This window comes from Coenobita brevimanus, chromosome 17 (assembly GCF_032717465.1).
Source record: "Coenobita brevimanus isolate Jiangsu-jjx chromosome 17, ASM3271746v2, whole genome shotgun sequence".
Taxonomy (NCBI): Eukaryota; Metazoa; Arthropoda; class Malacostraca; order Decapoda; family Coenobitidae; genus Coenobita; species Coenobita brevimanus.
The window spans coordinates 1,618,978-1,640,000 of NC_136970.1; the positions used below are offsets into that span (position 1 = coordinate 1,618,978).

General features: G+C 40.3%; 2 protein-coding genes across 2 annotated transcripts in view; one reads left to right on the plus strand and one right to left on the minus strand.

The window, feature by feature from the left end:
• Window positions 1-556: 556 nt before the first annotated feature.
• CSN3 (COP9 signalosome subunit 3) lies at window positions 557-7,806 on the minus strand. Its single transcript, XM_080265930.1, has 8 exons — window positions 7,706-7,806; window positions 6,156-6,404; window positions 5,399-5,616; window positions 4,646-4,840; window positions 4,061-4,212; window positions 2,819-2,978; window positions 2,215-2,328; window positions 557-1,510 (listed from the first exon to the last, which is right to left on the minus strand). Exons 1-8 carry the CDS (start codon window positions 7,758-7,760, stop codon window positions 1,331-1,333), a joined length of 1,323 nt encoding a protein of 440 aa, XP_080122056.1. The 5' UTR covers window positions 7,761-7,806; the 3' UTR covers window positions 557-1,330.
• Window positions 7,807-9,403: 1,597 nt separating this feature from the next.
• Window positions 9,404-21,023, plus strand: part of Fem-1 (protein fem-1 homolog B) — a 20,633-nt gene continuing 9,013 nt past the window's right edge. The window contains exons 1-7 of the mRNA XM_080265934.1: window positions 9,404-9,529; window positions 11,566-11,737; window positions 12,072-12,656; window positions 15,279-15,430; window positions 15,830-15,973; window positions 16,485-16,628; window positions 20,697-20,947. Coding sequence (XP_080122060.1) covers window positions 9,404-9,529; window positions 11,566-11,737; window positions 12,072-12,656; window positions 15,279-15,430; window positions 15,830-15,973; window positions 16,485-16,628; window positions 20,697-20,947 — 1,574 coding nt within the window. The remainder of the gene's footprint in view (window positions 9,530-11,565; window positions 11,738-12,071; window positions 12,657-15,278; window positions 15,431-15,829; window positions 15,974-16,484; window positions 16,629-20,696; window positions 20,948-21,023) is intronic.

Here is a 21,023-nt window from a genome sequence, read left to right on the forward strand (position 1 = left end):
TAATTGTTCCTGTCTTCTTCCTTCCTTTCTTCCCTCTTTCTTTCATCCCTCCTGTCTTCTCTCTTTCCTTCCTTCCCTCCTCCTTTCATCCTTCCTGTCTCCTCTCCAGCACTAGATTACTCATTTCAGACATTTAAGGCAATTTCCTCAGTCTGTATTTCCCTCTACCTATGACCTCCAGTCTTTTGAATGTAATGTGTCCAGGCATCTAAAAAAAAAACAGACCTTTATTTTCCCTTACTTTTATTCAGCTTTTTCCTGGAGAGAACAACGTATTTTCCAGCCTCCTAGTACTTTTTTTTTTTTTTTTTGCATGAAAGAAAAAAAAGATCTAATTCATTTCCTTCTTTTTTGCATGAAAGAAAAAAAAAAAGATCTAATTCATTTCTTTCTTTTTTTGCATGAAAGAAAAAAAAAGATCTAACTCATTTCTTTCTTTTTTGCATGAAAGAAAAAAAGAAAAGATTAACTCATTTCTTTCTTTATGCATGAAAGAAAAAAAGATCTAACTCATTTCTTTCTTTTTTTGCATGAAAGAAAAAAAAAAGATCCAACTCATTTCTTCTTTTTTTTTTTTGCATGAAAGAAAAAGAGACTGATAAAATGAACTGACTAACAGACACAAAACTCAGACTAAGAAAAAGGGCTGGAGATGACAATGGAAAAAGGGCTGGAGATGATGAAGGAAAAGGGTTGGAGATGATGAAGGAAAAGGGCTGGAGATGACAAAGGAAAAAGGGCTGGAGATGACCAAGGAAAAAGGGCTGGAGATGACCAAGGAAAAAGGGCTGGAGATGACCAAGGAAAAGGGCTGAAGATGACAAAGGAAAAGGGCTGCAGATGACTAAGAAAAAGGGCTGCAGATGACCAAGGAAAAAGGGCTGGAGATGACTAAGAAAAAGGGCTGAAGATGATAAACGGAAAGGGTTGGAGATGACTAAGAAAACAGGCTGCAGATGACCAAGGGAAAGGGCTGGAGATGACTAAGAAAAAGGGCTGGAGATGACTAAGAAAAAGGGCTGGAGATGACCAAGGAAAAGGGCTGAAGATGATAAAGGAAAAGGGCTGAAGATGACAAAGGAAAAGGGCTGGAGATGACCAAGGAAAAGGGCTGGAGATGACCAAGGAAAAGGGCAGGAGGTGACAGAGGAAAAGGGAGGCAGATAATGGTAGCAGCAATAATGACAAGGACAAGTAACAGTGAATTATGTAAAGAAACAGCCACAGACAAGACCATTACAAAAAAAAAGGGTACTAAAGAAAACCGAATAACGCTAAGAAAGACCGAGAGTTACACAGAGAAGATGAAGAACAAGGGTAGTGCAGTTCATCACATCGAAGACACAATATTAAAGGTTGACGATGACGACGATGATGATGATTGTGCGGAGGATGGTGTGGGTCCTTCATCATCCTGTGGACCCAACACTTTCTGAACATACTGGGGGTTCACCACAATCTCCTCCTCCATCGTCTGCAGCCTTCTTTCCACTTCCATACAAAGCTGCATCTGTGGCGGAGACGAGACATGAAGCTAAAGGCTGCTTACTGAAGGCCTCTTACTGCCACACACAAAAAAGTAATATTTCCCAAATCAACTTAAATTTGTTTGTAACGCCCATATTGTTTAAAATGCTCCAATGTGTTTGTATGCATAGGCCCTGGTCACTTAATGACAGCTCTCCATGCTGCTTGATCTCTGGCAGCCTCCCTATTCAGTCCCTTATCCCTGAGGTCACACTCTTTAACCTTGTCCCATGTCTTTTTCAGTCTGCCTTCCACAACTCTACCCCAAACATTCAGAGTTCTCACTTTCTGTGCCTAGCTGGCATCCTCCATCCTCTCCACATGGCTAAACTATCTCAATCTACCCCACCTCACCACAGCACCAATACACTCCACTCCTATCCTTCCTCTCAACTCCACATTCTCATCACAAATCATCTCAATCTGCCCCTCCTCACCACAGCACCAATACATTCCACTCCTATCCTTCCTCTCAACTCCACATTCTCACCACATTCTCACCACAGACCACCACAATCTGCCCCTCCTCACCACAGCACCAATACATACCACTCCCATCCTTCCTCTCAATCTACCCCTCCTCACCACAGCACCAATACGTTCCACTCCTATCCTTCCTCTCAACTCCACAGTCTCACTACAAACCACCACAATCTGCCCCTCCTCACCACAACACCAATAACTTACTTCCTTATCGAGCTGTGACATCATGGCCGGCGAGTTGTATTTTTCAGGGTTGTCCAGGAACACCACCATGCCGTCGCGCTGGTTGATGCTGGCGTGGATCTCACCGTCCTCAATCTGGCGGACGTGGAAATAGCATCAACGGTGTCATCGCTTACCATCACCATCAGTATCATCATCATTATTATCACCATTATCATCATCGTCACTAACATCATATCATCATCACAATCCTCCTCATCATCATCATCATCATCATCATCATTTATCTATCTATTTATCTAACTATTGCCAGATGCCTCAATCCCGTTCAGGGGTGGCCACAAACAAATCGCCTCCATGTCACCCTGTCCCCCGCCATTTCACTGCCCTGCTCCCAGCTCACACCCTCCTCTCTCATATACCTCTCCACCCAAACCCTCCATCTCATCCTTGGCCTCCCCCTCCCTCTCTCCCCCTCCACCTCACTCACATACAACCTCCTCGTCAGTCTCTCCATCCTCTCCACATGGCCAAACCACCTCAGTGTGTTTCTCCTAATGCTTCCTATCACATCCACACCACAATGCTCCTTCACATCCTCATTTGTCAGTCTGTCTCTCCATACCATGTGTAGGATATATTTCTGGGCCTCCTGTGGTGATGACAACTGGACCCTGTTGGCCACGTCAGCGAGGGAGAGGGTGAGGAAGGTGCGAGTCAGGCGCTGGATGTTCTTCTTGTACAGGGCGCTCAGGCACTGCTTCACCAACCCCATGTTTTGGTCCCTGGAAAAGAGAGCGGTATTTGTTTATCGTCATCATCGTCACTGTCATCGTCATCATCATTACTATCCTCCTTGTCCTCCTCCTTTTCATTATCACCATCACTGTCCTCCTCCTCCTTTTCATCATCATCATCATCATCATTGTCCTCCTTCTTTTCATCATCACAATCATTATCATTGTCCTCATCTTCCTTTTCAACATCATCATCATTATCATCATCATCATCATCATCACGCCACATCTTTCACCTTTAAAAGTCACTGCAATAAACATCATTATCATTACTATATACTGTATATTCTTGTCATGACCTCAATCTCATGTGAATGTGAACCCAGTGGACTGTAGGCTGAAGGTATCATTCTCCCGCAGTCCATCCTTCCTTCAGGGGATAGGTAGATGAAGGTTGTCCGTAAAACTATCTATTTATCTATCTATCCATCTACACCCAAACGCCATCCCGTAAGGGGTGGCCATGAACAAATCACCACCATGTCGCCCTGTCCTCTGCCTTTTCACTGCCCTCCCCCCAACTTACACCCCTCTCTGTAAAGCCGCTATCCGATTATATTAATGCCACTACATGAAGAGGGAAGCCTTCAGGTGGTGACACTGATATGACTAATCAGTGGAGATACCTGGTTATATAAATGCACCTTAATAAATATATAAATAAATAAATAAAATAATAATAATAGTAAATGGTGGGCTGTGGAATAAGGGCAGCTTCAGCCTGCAGTCCACTGAGTTGACATGTAGATGAGTCTTGGGTCACCACTACTAATACTATTACAACTGCCAGGTTCTACTACTATGGTACTACTATTACTGCTACAAATACAACAACCACTACTACTACTACTACCACCACTACTACTATCACTGCTACTACTGGTATGACTTCTATTACTATTAGCTACTTCTATTACTATTACTACTACAACTACTACTACAAATACAACCACTACTACTACTACCACTACCATACTATTATTACTGCTACTATGACTTCTATTACCACTATTACTATGACTACTATTATTACTGTTTTTACTTCTATTACCACTACCACTACCACTCACCTAACAAAAGTGTCGTGGTTCTTGTTGATGACGGCACACACTTTATCGGGACAGTTGGTGATGAAGGCAGAACCCAGATCCCAATACACCTGACTAAGTGGCTTGATGAACCGCGTTACCACCAGCGATGCGTACTTTGGGATACGACCAATCTGATAAGGAAAATATCATCAGCATGACTTTGTATGGCCTAATAATAATAATAATGACTAATAACATGTAATAATGATAAAAATAGTAATAGTAATGATAAAATAATTGTCGTATTCTTTACAAAGGCTTCAACAAGCTCACATATATCAGCCATAGTTATTTCAAGGTGGCTCTCCCTGCTGCTTGATCTCTAGCAGCCTCTTTACTCTGTCTCTTAACCCTGAAGTCACTCATTCCAAGTCTTTCTCAGTCTGCCTCTTGCTTAACATTCACATCTCTCACCCTCCACACTCAATTATCCTCCTCCATCCTCTCCACATGCCCAAACCACTAAATTTCCATACCGCACCTTGCCCTCAAGAATGCGTGTCACCCTCCACACCCAGTTATCGTCCTCCATCTCCACATGCCCAAACCACCCATTTTCCATACCTTGCCCTCAAGGATGAGTGACACAAGGATATACTTCTTGAACGCCTCCAGCATGATGTGAGAGACGGCGAGGGCAGGGGTGGTGATGCAGACTCTGAAGAAGTACTGGGCTCGGTCGTAGCTCTTGACGGCCGTGTAGATCATCCCTCCATAGTAGTAGTAAAGGAGGAAATGCTTGACATCATAGTTACCACGCTGGAAGGCAGAAACCAGTGTTATTTGTAGTGTAATCACCATCATAATCCATCCTTCAAACATCATGTATGCCTGTGATATCTTGTTACATTTGTGTTGTTCATACAGACTCTAACATGCTTCAGCCTTGGTCACTTAATAGCAGCTCTCCATGCTGCTTGATCTTTGGCAGCCTCCCTGTTTAGTCCCTTATCCCTGAGGTCACACTCTATGACCTCATCCCAGGTATTTTTTTGGGTCTGCCACTCGCAACCCTACCCCTGATGCTCACACCTCTCACACCCAACTGTTGTCCTCCACCCTCTCCACATGCCCAAACCATCTCAATCTACCCTTCCTCATCACAGCACCCATACACTCCAGTACCATCCTTCCTCTCAACTCTTCAATCAATTAAGCACAACAGAAATTACCAAAATTATATGGGACATAAAGGGAAACTACGAGAACACCCTAACAAAGCCAACAGTGCTCCGTACCTCTTTGCTAATATCCATAATATCCACGTCCTAAGAATAACCCAGAGAATAGCCTAGTAATGCAAGCTAAGTTCCGTACCTCTTTGCTAATATCCATAATATCAACGTCCATAAACTTGAGTGCAGGCTTGAAGCACTTAGACATGAGGCAGAGGTGGAGGAGGTGGGCGTGGATGGAGGTGAGGTGGAGGGGGGATTCTTGGGTTTTGCGGATGGCTGTGCTGAGGACCTCAATGCCTCTCATGGCACAGTTACCGGCAACCAGGAGATCCGCGTAACTTCCACACAATTCAGCCACTGGAAAAAAGACCATCATCATCATTATCATCTGCCGCAAAACTTCCACACAATTCAGCCACTGGAAAAAAGACCATCATCATCATTATCATCTGCAGCAGCGACAGAACTCATCATGATCATCATCAGCCTGAACTTCACACCTAAGAATGGGATGAGGAAGGACCCAGAAAGCATACACAATGACAAACTCCACAACAGTAGCATGCTGGGTGCCAGCGTTTGCATCTGTGTGGGTGACGTGAAAGAGGTGCACACATGCATACCAACATACTCAGACACACACACACACACACACACACACACACACACATACATACACACACAGTACCACTCCCACCCCCAGACACACACAGGAACATAAATATACAAAGAACTTAATCATATACAAAGATCTTAATGATATCTGGTGCACAGATGATCCATATATCCCCCGAACCATTTCAGTTCTTGATGTTGTCTCTCTCTTTCTCTCTCTCTCTTTTTTTACACTTTTACTGAATAAAAACAATACTAACAACAACAATGCCCGAACTTACTCATATCTGGAGCATATTTAATCTGTTCCTCTGCACACACATTGACAAACTCTGCCACAGTGGCGTGCAGAGTGTCAATGTTAGCATCGGTGTGTGTGGTGTTGTGAAGCCGCACACACAGCACCGCCACCACGCCCAGGCTGTGGCTCTGGGGCTGCAGTGTTGCCAAAACCGTGTCTAGGTGTGCCACATTCTTGGCCAGGACCTCCGTGCTCTTGCTAACATACTTCACCACTTCACTGTAGTTCCCTGAAATGAGGTTTGTACTGCTACTAACAGGTATATCGGTGCAGTGTAGTGTTGGTTTATACAGATGGTCTGGGAATATGGAGGATGAAGGATGACAACTAGGCAAAGACTGTGAGAAAAGTGACCATCAAGGTTTTGAGAGGCAGACCGAAAAAGACTTGGGATGAAGACATGGTGTGTGACCACAGGGATAAGAGACTGAATAGGGAGGTTGCCAGGGATCAAGCAGCATGGACGGCTGTCATTAAGTAACCAAGGCCAATCCACAGAGCATGCTGGAGCCGTTATAAAGGACACAAACAGTAAACCCTCTATTTATTGAATTCATTTTGGGAAAAGCTGATGGTATTGCCAACACTCTGATGTAGCTGATGTTTGTTTGAGGGCTGGAGCCTATAACGACCATGGCTTGACTGATACTAAATGTCGTTCAGTGGATACCTAGTGGAAATACACCAGTTTAGAGTGATTTTTCATATCTGTGTGGGTTTCTCCTGTGTACCTTGACAATCTATGGATAAATATTTTGAAATGATTAAAACAGAATTGAAAAAAAAAAGAGAAAAAAATTACCAAGAACTATTTATTTGTCTCTAGTTTGGTCTATCAGCTGTCTGACCTTCTGTTTGACACATTTGAAGGTTGTCCCGTTGATTCACAGAGACTGGCAAAGCAAAAGTTCGGATCAATAAGGTCTGATATGTGAGGGTTTACTGTATTTAAGTTTCTACCTTTTTTTTTTTTTTTAGATTATATGACTTTTCCATACTTGTTAATGCCTTTACTATAATCATTTTACTCTCACTTGGCCTAAAACTGCCATCACTCCATCCTGAATGCTGTGCCGTACCGATAGTTAAGCACAAGATTATGATGCTAGTCACCAATAAGTGCTATGAAAAAATGAAACTTGGAATAGCCAATAAGCTATGCAAATATGCCAAAAAGGACGACAATCAGGGTCAGGTTAAGGTGAGAGAACAATGTTTGGTATATCTGGCAATGACACCAATACGAATACGCCATCATACTGTTTAATGGAGAGTCCTTCACCACGAGAAGTAGTTAAAGGGTCCGATTCCTTGACTGAGATGGTTTTAATTGCCTGGCAGTGCGAAGAATACAGCAAAACGATCTGTTATACTGAAGTGCTTTGGTTTACAGTCCAGAGGAACGCAGAATCCGGCCTCCCAGCTTTCTGCAAAACCTCATATCTCACAGAATTTAACTTCTTAATTACACAAAATCTCGCCATTATAAGCATTAACTTAGGCCTATTATCAGACTCGGTAATCTCCTACCTTGAGAGGAAAGTGAGGTAACATTATTGACGAAGTGCTCCAACGCTGATGCCATGTTTGTTTTGGTCTGAAGTTGGTCGCTTAAACTCCGGTGTCGCCTTTCCTTTAAGGACTGCCTTCTCGTTCAGTTTATTATTTATTTATTTATTTTATGATGGAGCCTTGGTCCCTCTGGTCACTTTCCCCTCGAGGTTCATTTGAAACGTGAGCCCGGTGGACTGCAGGCTGAAGTTGCCTTCCCTGCAGTCCACCATTCTCCTTTTAGGGGATAGGGAAGGAATTGAGGGACATTTGTAATCTGTATAACCAGGCAGAGGAGCCGACAAGTTATATCTGTGCCACCACGTGAAGGAGTTCCTAGAGAGAGAGAGAGAGAGAGAGAGAGAGAGAGAGAGAGAGAGAGAACAGCAATGAGAATAATTGGCATAAAAATAGAAAATAGGATGCATTAATATGTGTCTTATTGAGAAAGAACCTATAATTGGCATAAAAATAGAAAATAGGGTGCATTAATATATGTGTTATTGAGAAAGAACCTCTCTTTCTCTCTCATTCTAGATTATTATACTATTTTCACTAACTTGGCCTGAAATCTTGAATACCGTGTTGTAACAATAGAACTGAACTGAAATATTTATTATTGTAAAAGGTACAGAGTGCTAATTCACATGAATATGACGCTATTCACGAAGAGGTATGAAGAGCATATGTAGTGTCTCTGTCAGCTCCACAGGAACGAAAATCTTGGTCAAGTTAAGGCGAAAAAACTATGCTGTATATCGTGGGAACATGTTTGACACTGGCCCAACAGAATTTGACCCTTCCCTGACCTTGCGTTCATTTATTTATTTTTCAGCTATTTATATGAACTCGACTCCATTGCATCTGCCCACGTTGCAAGAGCCATTTTTGTCAGTGGAGTTTCCTTGTGACGCAGCACATCCCTTTGTGCTCTTGTTTCCACCTTAAAGGTACAGGGGCAGGAGAATATTTGGATCTACAACGCATAATACTGACTGGTAAATCCAATGGATTTCAGCAGGGCATCGAATCTCCTTCCTTGTTAGAGTTGCCAACTTGCCATGTCCAAGTTCACAAATACTGCTAAAATTGCTCATTGTGACTAAATACAAAATCTCTGGAAAATCGCGAGGAAAATGCTAAAAATTGTAATATCGCTAAAAGTGCATCTCCATGATATAGTTAGATTTCATGCAGATAGATGTAAAAAAAATTGACGCTAAATAATACTGAATATCTCTCCAGCTTGCTAAAATGATGCTAAATCGGCAACTCTCTCCGCTGCAACATCAACAGTAGAATCGAGTACTGCTTGAAGCTGATATTTACAAACGCTCCTAAGCTTCAATTCTGAATGATATTGCTTTTTTGGAGGTTTGTCTTTAATCACACAACTGCTAACTTCTCGGAAAAAAACAATTAAAGCGCATATTGAGAAAAAAAAGTACGGAAACAAGGCAAGTTCTGGTAATATTGTCATATTCAATTACTGCAAAAAGTTAGATTAGCATCCTTTATAAATAATATTCATGGCACATTAACGATGCTCATATGTTTCTTCTTCGGAATTTGAGAGTCTATAGTTGTACTGTATTATTGTTTTGGTTCTCAGCTGAGGTGAAGCAGAGGAGGTTGAAAGCTGACCCAGTTATTGTTTCCTGGATCCTACCATGAAAAATGAGCACGGGGATGGAGTCAATGAGGAAGAAGGTGTATCAGGCGGCCAAGGCGGGGTTGTCGCTGTCCCTGTACGCCCACCTGTCTGTTAAATCCGCCGCTGAGTGCCAAGAGCTGCTGGCCCAGGTAAGTTGATTACTCCTCTGCAGGGATGGGGAAATTTGGAAAGTCCTTGCTGGGATGTCATCATTTCTTTCGCTCTTCCTTTATTTTGTGCCACCGAACCTTGTAGAATATTTTCAACCCGATAATCCCCCGCGATAATGTCTTTGTGACAGTTCAAATAGCATTTTTCCCAATACGTCTGTTACAAATAAATAAATAACCGCTATATAGATTCATATGTAAAAGATTTATGAATTGAAATAAGGGATAAAAGACCATACCCAAAAGAATAACGAATTGAAAGTGAAAAAATACTTCAATATAATACTATTCACAGCCTCTATAGATGGTATTATTTTAGCTAAGGCATATTCCCTGGTTCTGAAGGGGCTGTTGGTGGTTGTATCTAACCCAGCAGATTCAAAATATCACTGGTTTTTTGGTCTGCTGAAATTAGTGGATATTTCTTTCTTTATTTATTTATTATTATATGTTTTTTTGAGAAAGAGGAGAGACTGGAATGGGGAGCAGTAAGAGGTACAGTAGTTTTGGCTGCTAAAATTAGAAGAATTATTATTACTACTATTATTATTATTATTATTATTTTTATTTTTTTTTATTTTATAGAGAATAAACTAGAATGGGGAATGGTAAGAGGTACAATAATTCAAGTGTCTCTCCCAACCATAGGGGCTTAGAATCATATGGAAACAAAATGGATGAAAACAATTACAAACAGGATGGTAGCCAGTCATTTTTGTTGGTTTTATTTTCCAGACCCATTCACAATATAATGACAAATTTTTCCTTCCAGTAGGTAGTGTCCATCAATATATGGTAATTTAGTTTTCCTGTGTGGCATTTCTTTTCATAACTTAGTCTTAGATTGGGATAGTCACACATTTTGGTTAAGTTAGTTTAGATTAGTTAGGTTAGTAAAATAGATTACTGTACATAGAATGTGATTATGTATGGTTAGACTACAAGAGTGAATGTGAGTTGGGGGGAGGGAGGGAAGACTGAAGATGAGATGATATGGAGAGATTGGGTGCAGAGGTATATAAGAGAAGGGGAAGACCGAGGATGAGATGAAATGGAGAGATTGGTTCAAGAGGTATACAAGAGTAGGCGGTGAGAGTTGGAGATAGGGCAGCGTGATGTCAGAGGACAGGATGACATGGAGGAAATTCATTTATGGTCACCTTTTCTGGGAATAAGGCATCTGGCTATTGATATATGATATAGGGATGGGTAGATAGATATATATGGATAGATAGGTAGGTGGGTAGATAGATACATGGGTACTTGGGTTGATAGATAGATAAATTAATTCTTCTGCTTCTGTAACTAGCTTACCGTTAGCTTCAGTTTCCTGGTATGTCCTTGTATCTCCATGAAGTCTTTTTATTGTAATTTTTCTTCAGTCTGCAGTCCACTGGGTTCATATACAGATGATTTTGGAGCCACAACAACAGCAGACTAACCTAATTTAACTTCATCTCTTCTTTAAAGGCTCCATCATGCCTGTGTGTGTTGGCCTTGGCCACCTAATGGCAGATTTCCTCACAGTTCAGTCTCTAGCAGCCTCTTAATTTGGTCTTTTATCCCTTAGATCACACTTTATGACCTCATCCCAGGTCTTATTTTTTTTTTTGTCTGTCTCTTGCAACCCTACCTGATGTTCACGCTTTTCAATTTCCACACCCAATTGTCATCCTCCATCCTCTCCACATGCTCAGACCATCTCAATCTACCACTCCTAATCACAACACCAGTATATTCCAGTCCCATCCTTCCTGTCAACTCTTCTTTCATAATACATTGATGATGATAATAATGATGATGATGATGGTATTGATGAAGATGATGATGATATTGATGATGATGATGATGATATTGATGAAGATGATGATGATGATATTGATGAAGATGATGATGATGATATTGATGAAGATGATGATGATATTGATGAAGATGATGATGATGATATTGATGAAGATGATGCTGATGGTATTGAGGCAGATGATGATGATGATGATGATGAGGTATGTTTGCAGGTGGTAGAAGAGGATGGTCAGAAGTGCACGCCTCTCATCATCTCAGCGCGCAACGGCCATGAGAAGGCCGTTCGAACCTTGCTTAAGTTTGATCCGGATTTGGAGCAGGAAGGGACGGTGAAGTTTGATGGATATGTCATAGAGGGTGCCAGTCCCTTGTGGTGTGCTGCAGGTGAGGAGAGAGAGAGAGAGATGGATGGAAGAATAATTTATAGATAAGTGAGTTTGACACAAGAAGAGGAAATGAAGGAAAGAGAGAGAGATGGAGTGAAAAATTGAAAGATAAGAGAGTTAGAGACAAGATAAGGAAACGATAGAGAAAGAGTGTGGAGGAAAATTGAGGTGGTGGTGATGCTGATGAATCTGATATGTAGTAGCTTACTGATATTTCACAGGATCTTGCATCTAGGACTGGTGAAGATTATGTGTGAGAGAGAGAGAGAGAAAGATGATGGTGATGATGATGATGATGGTGGCAATAAAACTAACCTAGCTATACTTCACAGGCGCAGGGCACCTTGGGGTGGTCAAGATGTTAGTACGTGCTGGAGCCAACGTCAACCACCCCACCAAGACCAACTCCACTCCTCTCCGTGCCGCCTGCTTTGACGGGCGGCTGGACATCGTCAGGTACCTCACTGACCACAACGCCAACATCCACATCACCAACAAGTACAACAACACGTGCTTGATGATCGCCGCGTACAAGGGACATGTAGATGTTGTACAATTCCTCCTTGAACTTGGTGCAAATCCGGATGAAAAGGCACACTGTGGGGCAACCGCACTGCATTTCGCAGCAGAGTGTGGCCATGTGAAAATTGTGCAGGAACTCCTTTCTCACGGGGCGGTGATCACGAAAAACGAGCATGGGATGACCCCACTGATAGCAGCGGCGGAGAGAACGCGGAGTGATGTGGTGGAGTACTTGATATCACAGCCGTATGTGACGAGGGAGGAGAACGTGGATGCGTTAGAACTGCTCGGTGCCTCATTTGCCAGTGATAAGGACAATTATAACATAGACTTGGCGTTTAAGTACATGATGAGAGGCATGCAGGAGAGGTTTAGTGATGAAAATGCAATTATTAGTAAGTATCACGAAGTTTGTAATTGCCCAATACCGTACTCATTCTGCTCTAATTTGGCCTAAAACTGCCATCTCTCCCTCATGAATGCTGGCTTGTAACATTAGATTAACAGTACAGTATGGTGCTAATCATGAAGAAGTGGTGTGGGAAAGCATGTAGAGCTGTAGTATTATCTTTTTCTGCCACTGAGCTGTGTGAAATAAGCAAATCATGAGGAAGTGGTGTGGGAAAGCATGTTGAGCTGTAGTATTATCTTTTTCTGCCACTGAGCTATGTGAAATAAGCTGCAGAAAGGTGAAAATCTGGGCCAAGCTAAAGACAGTATGGTGAATTGAGATATGGCTTGAAAGTACAGTTAATAGAGGTAAAATTGATGGTTTGTGAGAAAGGAGATTTGAGATTTTTGTACGTACCAGCATAAGAGGCATGGAAGCGAGATTTTGTGAAGAAAATGTGATAATTATTAAGCATTATGAAGTTTGTAATTGTTTTAGTGAATTACAAGAGGTGTGGTTTGAAAGTAGATAAATGTAAAGTGATGGTTGTTTAGAGAGAAGGTTACTTTTAATGTAATGTACTGGTGAATGGAAAGATATTTGAAAAGGTGGAAGAAGTGGAAAGCAGAGTGACACAAGGAGGAAAAGTGGTGGGTGATGTAAAGACCTTGATATAAGTGAATGGAGAGAGAGAGAGAGAATGGAAGTGGTGAAAGAGTTGATATTCTTTTGTGGTGATAGAAAAGAGGGAAATGAATGTGTGAAAGAAGTGGAGGCCGGAGAGAGAGAGAGAGAATGGAAGTGATGAAAAAGTTGGTATTTGTGGTGCTTGAGACAGATGAATGTGTGAAAGAAGTGAAGACTGGATTAACTGATGGAAGAAAAGTGGATGGCGCTATGAAGGCTTTGACATGAAACAGAGGATTAAAAATGGAGGCTGCAAGAGGATTATGAGAAGGTGTGTTAGTGCTCACATTAGCGTATGGGTGTGAGACTTTGGTGTGGCAAAAGTAATGCTACCTTGTTGCTGGCACTATGTTTGAATGTTAATATATTGTTACAGCAAAGCATTTGAGGTGGAGAGATGGCAGTTTTAGGCCTAGTTAGAGTAAAAGGAGTTTAGTCTGAAGAGGGGAAGAGAGGGAGGGGGAGACCAAGGATGAGAGGAAGGGAGGGATTGGAGGGGTATATGAGAAAGGGGGGTGTAAGCTGGGGGGAGGGTAGCAAAATGGCAGGGGACAGGATGACATAGAGGTGCTTTGTTTGTGGTCACCCCTTACCAGATTAAGGCATCTAGCAGTAGATAGATAGTGTAATTTATCCTACAACCTAGCCATCAGTCGAGCTGAAAGGGGTTACAAAAATGGATCAGGTTCAAGTACATGTAATTAAATGTAACACAGATATCAGTATTCATATTTAGCTCCAAAAATCACATATTGCTACACAAAATGTAGCCAGTCATGGAATTGTGTATGGTAATAGAGACATTATCATCAGTAAAATTTGGCACTGATAAGGACTTCCATAGGATGATTTGATAGGAGTGCTGGTGTGCTGTGTGACGAGCTTCCATTGGGTTTTGTTTGCATTGTTTTGGCTGTTGTTTTTATTATTATTGAATGTTGCAGCTGCACGAGGCTTACATGAAGGAGTGTTAATGCCAGCTTTAACATATGGATGTGAGACTATGGTGTGGCATGAAAATGAAAAGTCAAGAGTGAGAGCAGTGGAGGTAGGACTGCTGAGGAATGTATGTGGAGTACAGAGAGTGGATGGGATGCGAAATAATGTGATTCGTGAAAGATGTGGAGTGAGGAAGTCTGTGGACACCAGAATCGAAGAGAGTGTATTGAGATGGTATGGTCATGTGGAGAGAATGGATAACAACAGACTGGTGAGAAAGGTATATCTGAGCAAATTTGAAGGAGGAAGGAGGCAAGGTGGGCCAAGGAGAAGGTGGAGAGATATGTTGGATGAGTGTGTGAGGAAGAGAGGTTTGGAAGTCGGTGAGTCTAGGGTATTGACAAGAGATCGAGCTGGCTGGATGAATGTTGTGAAAGGTGCATGATCAGGGATTTGGCACTCCTTTTTAATGTGAGAGCATTTGGATTGTTTCTACTGGATACATTTATGTGAAGCTACAGAATGTGATGAAAGTTTTTTGGCGTATCAGATAGAGCCAGGATTCCGGGGGCTTGAATGATGAGCAAATGGATGCATGGCCCATTGGATTGGGCAAACTTGGGCTGTCTGGATGTTGCTACTCCTTACCCTGCAGGAGGTCTGGATGATGATGATGATGATGATGATTACTACTACTACAATTTGGTTACATTAATTGTGTGATAAAGAGAAGAATGTAGTGGTGGCAGCCATATAACCAAATAAGAGGGTGATATAATGCCTGCTGTGGTTCCCTTGTTAAGTGGATGGAAAAACATAGATGCTGTGTCCATCCAGAAACCAAACACACTCTTCCCCACAGCACTGTCTGCTGCAAGGGACATTGGTTGCATGGAACAGGCCTGCTGGAGTGGTGGTTTGCTTGCATCTTGTGGGTCAGATCGGCCAGACAGGTTAGGGTAACTCCACAACAAGTGTAGCTACATTTTTGCGTTTTCAGGAAAGCCCAAAGTGGAGCCTGTGGAAGCGTATGAGAGCCGTGTGGAGTGTGAGACGGTGGAAGAACTGGAGGCAATTAGAAGGTCCTCTGCGGCGCTACACATGGAGTCCCTCGCCATCAGGGAACGCATCCTGGGATCTCACAACCCAGAGGTGAAGGCAGGAGGGAGTGGCCTGTGTGTGTGAGTGGAGGGGGAGACCGAGGATGAAATGGAGGGATGGAGTGGAGAGGTATATGAGAGAGGGGGGGTGTAAGTTGGGGTGGGGGGACAGCAAAGTAGCAAAGGACAGTGCGACCTGGAAGCAGTTTGAATGTAGCCACCCTTTTAGGGAATAAGGCATCTGGCCATAGATAGGTAGATTATTGTTGTTATTAATATTATTACTATTGTTATTATTCCTGTTGTTATTACTATTACTATTATTATTATTATTACTGTTATTAATATGACTTGTTATTATTATTATTACTGTTATTTATTATTATTATTATTATTATTATTATTATCATTATTATTATTATTATTACTAACCCTCACCCACATCTTCCAGGTTCCCCACCCTGTAATATTCCGAGGCGCGGTGTTTGCAGACAACGCCAGATTTGACCGGTGTTTGCAACTGTGGATGCACGCGCTGAGACTCAAGCAGCTCAATAAAGTCTGTGTTATGAAAGACCTCTTACGATTTGCACAGGTACGTTTAAAAGGCTTCGTAAGATTTGCACAGGTACGTTTAATGAGCTTCTTAAGATTTGCACAGGTACGTTTAAAAGGCTTCGTAAGATTTGCACAGGTATGTTTAAAAGGCTTTGTAAGATTTGCACAGGTACATTTAATGACCTTTGTAAGATTTGCACAGGTACTTTTAAAAGGCTTCGTAAGATTTGCACAGGTACGTGTTATGAGCTTCGTAAGATTTGCACAGGTACATTTAAAAGGCAGCAAAATGGCAGGGGATGGGGTGACGTGGAGTTGATTTGCATGTGGCTACCCCCTATGGGATTGAGGCATCTGGCAATTTAGGTAGATAGATAGATAGAAGATGTAGGAGTGATATATAGACAGAAGATGTTGAGGTGATAGATAGACAGAAGATGTTGAGGTGATAGATAGATAGAAGATGTTGGAGTGATAGATAGATGTAGGAGTTGCCCAGTTCTCTCAGGTGATAGCAAGCCTCCCTAATTGACACAAATCCCTGGCAGGTGTTCTCACAAATGCTTCACGTTGGCGTCCAGCTTGACTTTGAGGCGGTGCAGGAGGTGCTGAGCGCGACGGTGGTGGAACTGCGGAGAAACAAGGAGAAAATACAGTGCCCCGGCCCTAAGGATGATGTGGATAATATTAAGGTGGGTAGCCATCCTCTCGCGTGATGTAGTGCTAGTTTTAGGTGTAGTGAGTGATAGTGTTAGGTTACGTTTAGAGACCTTAGATCATCCCGGCACCAGATGACGTGCCCAGGTTACTATAACGTACATAAAAACAACATAACACATAACACACATAACAACAACATAACACATAATACACATAACAACAACATAACACATAACAAAACATAACACATAATACACATAACAACAACATAACACATAATACACATAACAACAACATAACACATAATACACATAACAACAACATAACACATAATACACATAACAACAACATAACACATAATACACATAACAACAACATAACACATAATACACATAACAACAACATAACACATAATACACATAACAACAACATAACACATAATACACATAACAACAACATAACACATAATACACATAACAACAACATAACACATAATACACATAACAACAACATAACACATAATACACATAACAACAACATAACACATAATACACATAACAACAACATAACACATAATACACATAACAACAACATAACACATAATACACATAACAACAACATAACACATAATACACATAACAACAACATAACACATAATACACATAACAACAACATAACACATAATACACATAACAACAACATAACACATAATACACATAACAACAACATAACACATAATACACATAACAACAACATAACACATAATACACATAACAACAACATAACACATAATACACATAACAACAACATAACACATAATACACATAACAACAACATAACACATAATACACATAACAACAACATAACACATAATAACATAACACATAACAACAACAACATAACAACATAACACATAATAACACAAATAACACATAATACACATAATACACATAACAACAACATAACACATAATACACATAACAACAACATAACACATAATACACATAACAACAACATAACACATAATACACATAACAACAACATAACACATAATACACATAACAACAGCATAACACATAATACACATAACAACAACATAACACATAATACACATAACAACAACATAACACATAACACACATAACAACAACATAACACATAATACACATAACAACAACATAACACATAATACACATAACAACAACATAACACATAATACACATAACAACAGCATAACACATAATACACATAACAACAACATAACACATAACACACATAACAACAACATAACACATAATACACATAACAGCAACACATAATACACATAACAACAACATAACACATAATACACATAACAACAGCATAACACATAATACACATAACAACAACATAACACATAACACACATAACAACAGCATAACACATAATACACATAACAACAACATAACACATAATACACATAACAACAACATAACACACATAACAACAACATAACACATAATAACATAACACATAATACACATAACAACAGCATAAAACATAATACACATAACAACAGCATAACACATAATACACATAACAACAGCATAACACATAACACACATAACAGCAACACATAATACACATAACAACAACATAACACATAACAACAGCATAACACATAATACACATAACAACAACATAACACATAATACACATAACAACATAACACATAATACACATAACAACAACATAACACATAACACACATAACAACAGCATAACACATAATACACATAACAACAACATAACACATAACAACAACATAACACATAATACACATAACAACATAACACATAATACACATAACAACATAACACATAATACACATAACAACAACATAACACATAACATACATAACAACATAACACATAACAACATAACACATAATACACATAACAACAACATAACACATAACACACATAACAAAACATAACACATAACACACATAACAGCAACATAACACATAATACACATAACAACAACATAACACATAATACACATAACAACAACATAACACATAATACACATAACAACAACATAACACATAATACACATAACAACAACATAACACATAATACACATAACAACAACATAACACATAACAACATAACACATAATACACATAACAACAACATAACACATAATACACATAACAACAACATAACACATAATACACATAACAACAACATAACACATAATACACATAACAACAACATAACACATAACAACAACATAACACATAATACACATAACAACAACATAACACATAATACACATAACAACAACATAACACATAACAACTACATAACACATAATACACATAACAACAACATAACACATAATACACATAACAACAACATAACACATAACAACTACATAACACATAATACACATAACAACAACATAACACATAATACACATAACAACAACACAACACATAATACACATAACAACAACATAACACATAATACACATAACAACATAACACATAACAGCAACATAACACATAATACACATAACAGCAACATAACACATAACACACATAACAACAACATAACACATAATACACATAACAACAACATAACACATAATACACATAACAACAACATAACACATAACACACATAACAACAGCATAACACATAATACACATAACAACAACATAACACATAACAGCAACATAACACATAACAACAACACATAACACATAATACACACAACAACAACATAACACATAACACACATAACAACATAACACATAATACACATAACAACATAACACATAATACACATAACAACAACATAACACATAATACACATAACAACAACATAACACATAACACACAACAACATAACACATAATACACATAACAACAACATAACACATAATACACATAACAACAACATAACACATGACACACATAACAACAACATAACACATAACACACATAACAACAACATAACACATAACACACATAACAACATAACACATAACAACAACATAACACATAATACACATAACAACAACATAACACATAATACACATAACAACAACATAACACATAACACACATAACAGCAACATTACACACATAACAACAGCATAACACATAACACACATAACAACAACATAACACATAACACAACACAACACATACGGTAACAAACATAACACACATAATGAGGCTCTGCAGAGATCAAGCCACACAAAGATGTAGACACAGCGTCATCCATGCACCTCTGTTGCCCTTATGCAGGTTTAGATGCCTGGTGGTTTAGTGGGGTAAGGTTTTCCAGCCAGGTGTGACTCGTAAAGATTTGGGAGTGGTTGAAGTTTATGATGGTTTTGGAAGAGTTAGAATAGTGTTGATGTATTAATCACAGGTTGAACAACATTGACTCAGTCGGATACGTTTATGTGAAGCGACAGATCGTGGTGAATGTTTGTGGCGTATCCAATGGAGCCAGGATTCCAGGGACTTGAATGATGAGCGAATGGAAGTGTGGCCCATTGGATTGGGCATGTTTGGGCTGTCTGGACATTGTTACTCCTCACCCTGCCCTAGGGTGGGAAAGGAGGTCCGGATGATGATGATGATGATGAAGAATATTGCACCGTAAAAGCATCCTCATTTGTGTGTTGGAGCCCCACACAGATGAAGGTGCTTGGTGGTACTTAGTTAAAATACTGTGGTGCAGACTTTACCCTGTGATTTCTGAATGTGCCAGTTTAGTCCTTTCCCTTTTTTTTTCCTCCCTACATTTCTTGAGTTGCCAGTATAATTCTCAATTTTTTAACCTGCAGGAAGAAATGGCAAGCAACATGAGGGGTAATTGCAGTTTATAATGATTGTGCAACAGCTTAAATAGTGCAGAATTTGAATGTTTTTTTTTTATTAGCCAGTGTAATTCTGTTCCCTACATGTCAGCAGGTGGGTTGGCGGAGGGTTAGTGTCCCTCCCCGTAAAGCAACTAACTCAAACGGCCACCCCTTATGGGATTATGGCATCTGGCAATAGATAGATAGAGATAGATGTAATTCTGTTGTATTTTTCTCTGCAGGAGGAAATGGAAAGCAACATGATCACTGCCCTGTACCTGATAATGATAGTGATGTGCGTAGCCAAAGGACGATCCTCCCAGTTCAGCAGTGACGGTGGTGGTGACAATGGTGGCATGGGGGGCCTGCAGGGGGGCATGAGGGTGGTGGCGTTCATGGTGCGCGGCAACGATGGTAGTGATAATGGTAGGGGCGCACACCAGGTCCCTGCCATGGTGGAAAAGGAGTCCCAGATCCACCACACTGTTTATGGGTAGGTGACATCATATCTACCACACTATGTTAAATCCACCACACTACCTCAAATTCGCCACATTTCCTCCAGTCCA

Coding starts and splice junctions, on each gene's coding strand:
- CSN3 (XM_080265930.1), bottom strand. CDS start 7,760: ATGGCATCAGCGTTGGAGCACTTCGTCAATAATGTTACCTCACTTTCC. Junction 5,617..6,155: donor TAAATATGCTCCAGATATGA/GTAAGTTCGGGC, acceptor TCTTTTTTCCAG/TGGCTGAATTGTGTGGAAGT. Junction 1,511..2,214: donor TGTCACAGCTCGATAAGGAA/GTAAGTTATTGG, acceptor TCTCCGCCACAG/ATGCAGCTTTGTATGGAAGT.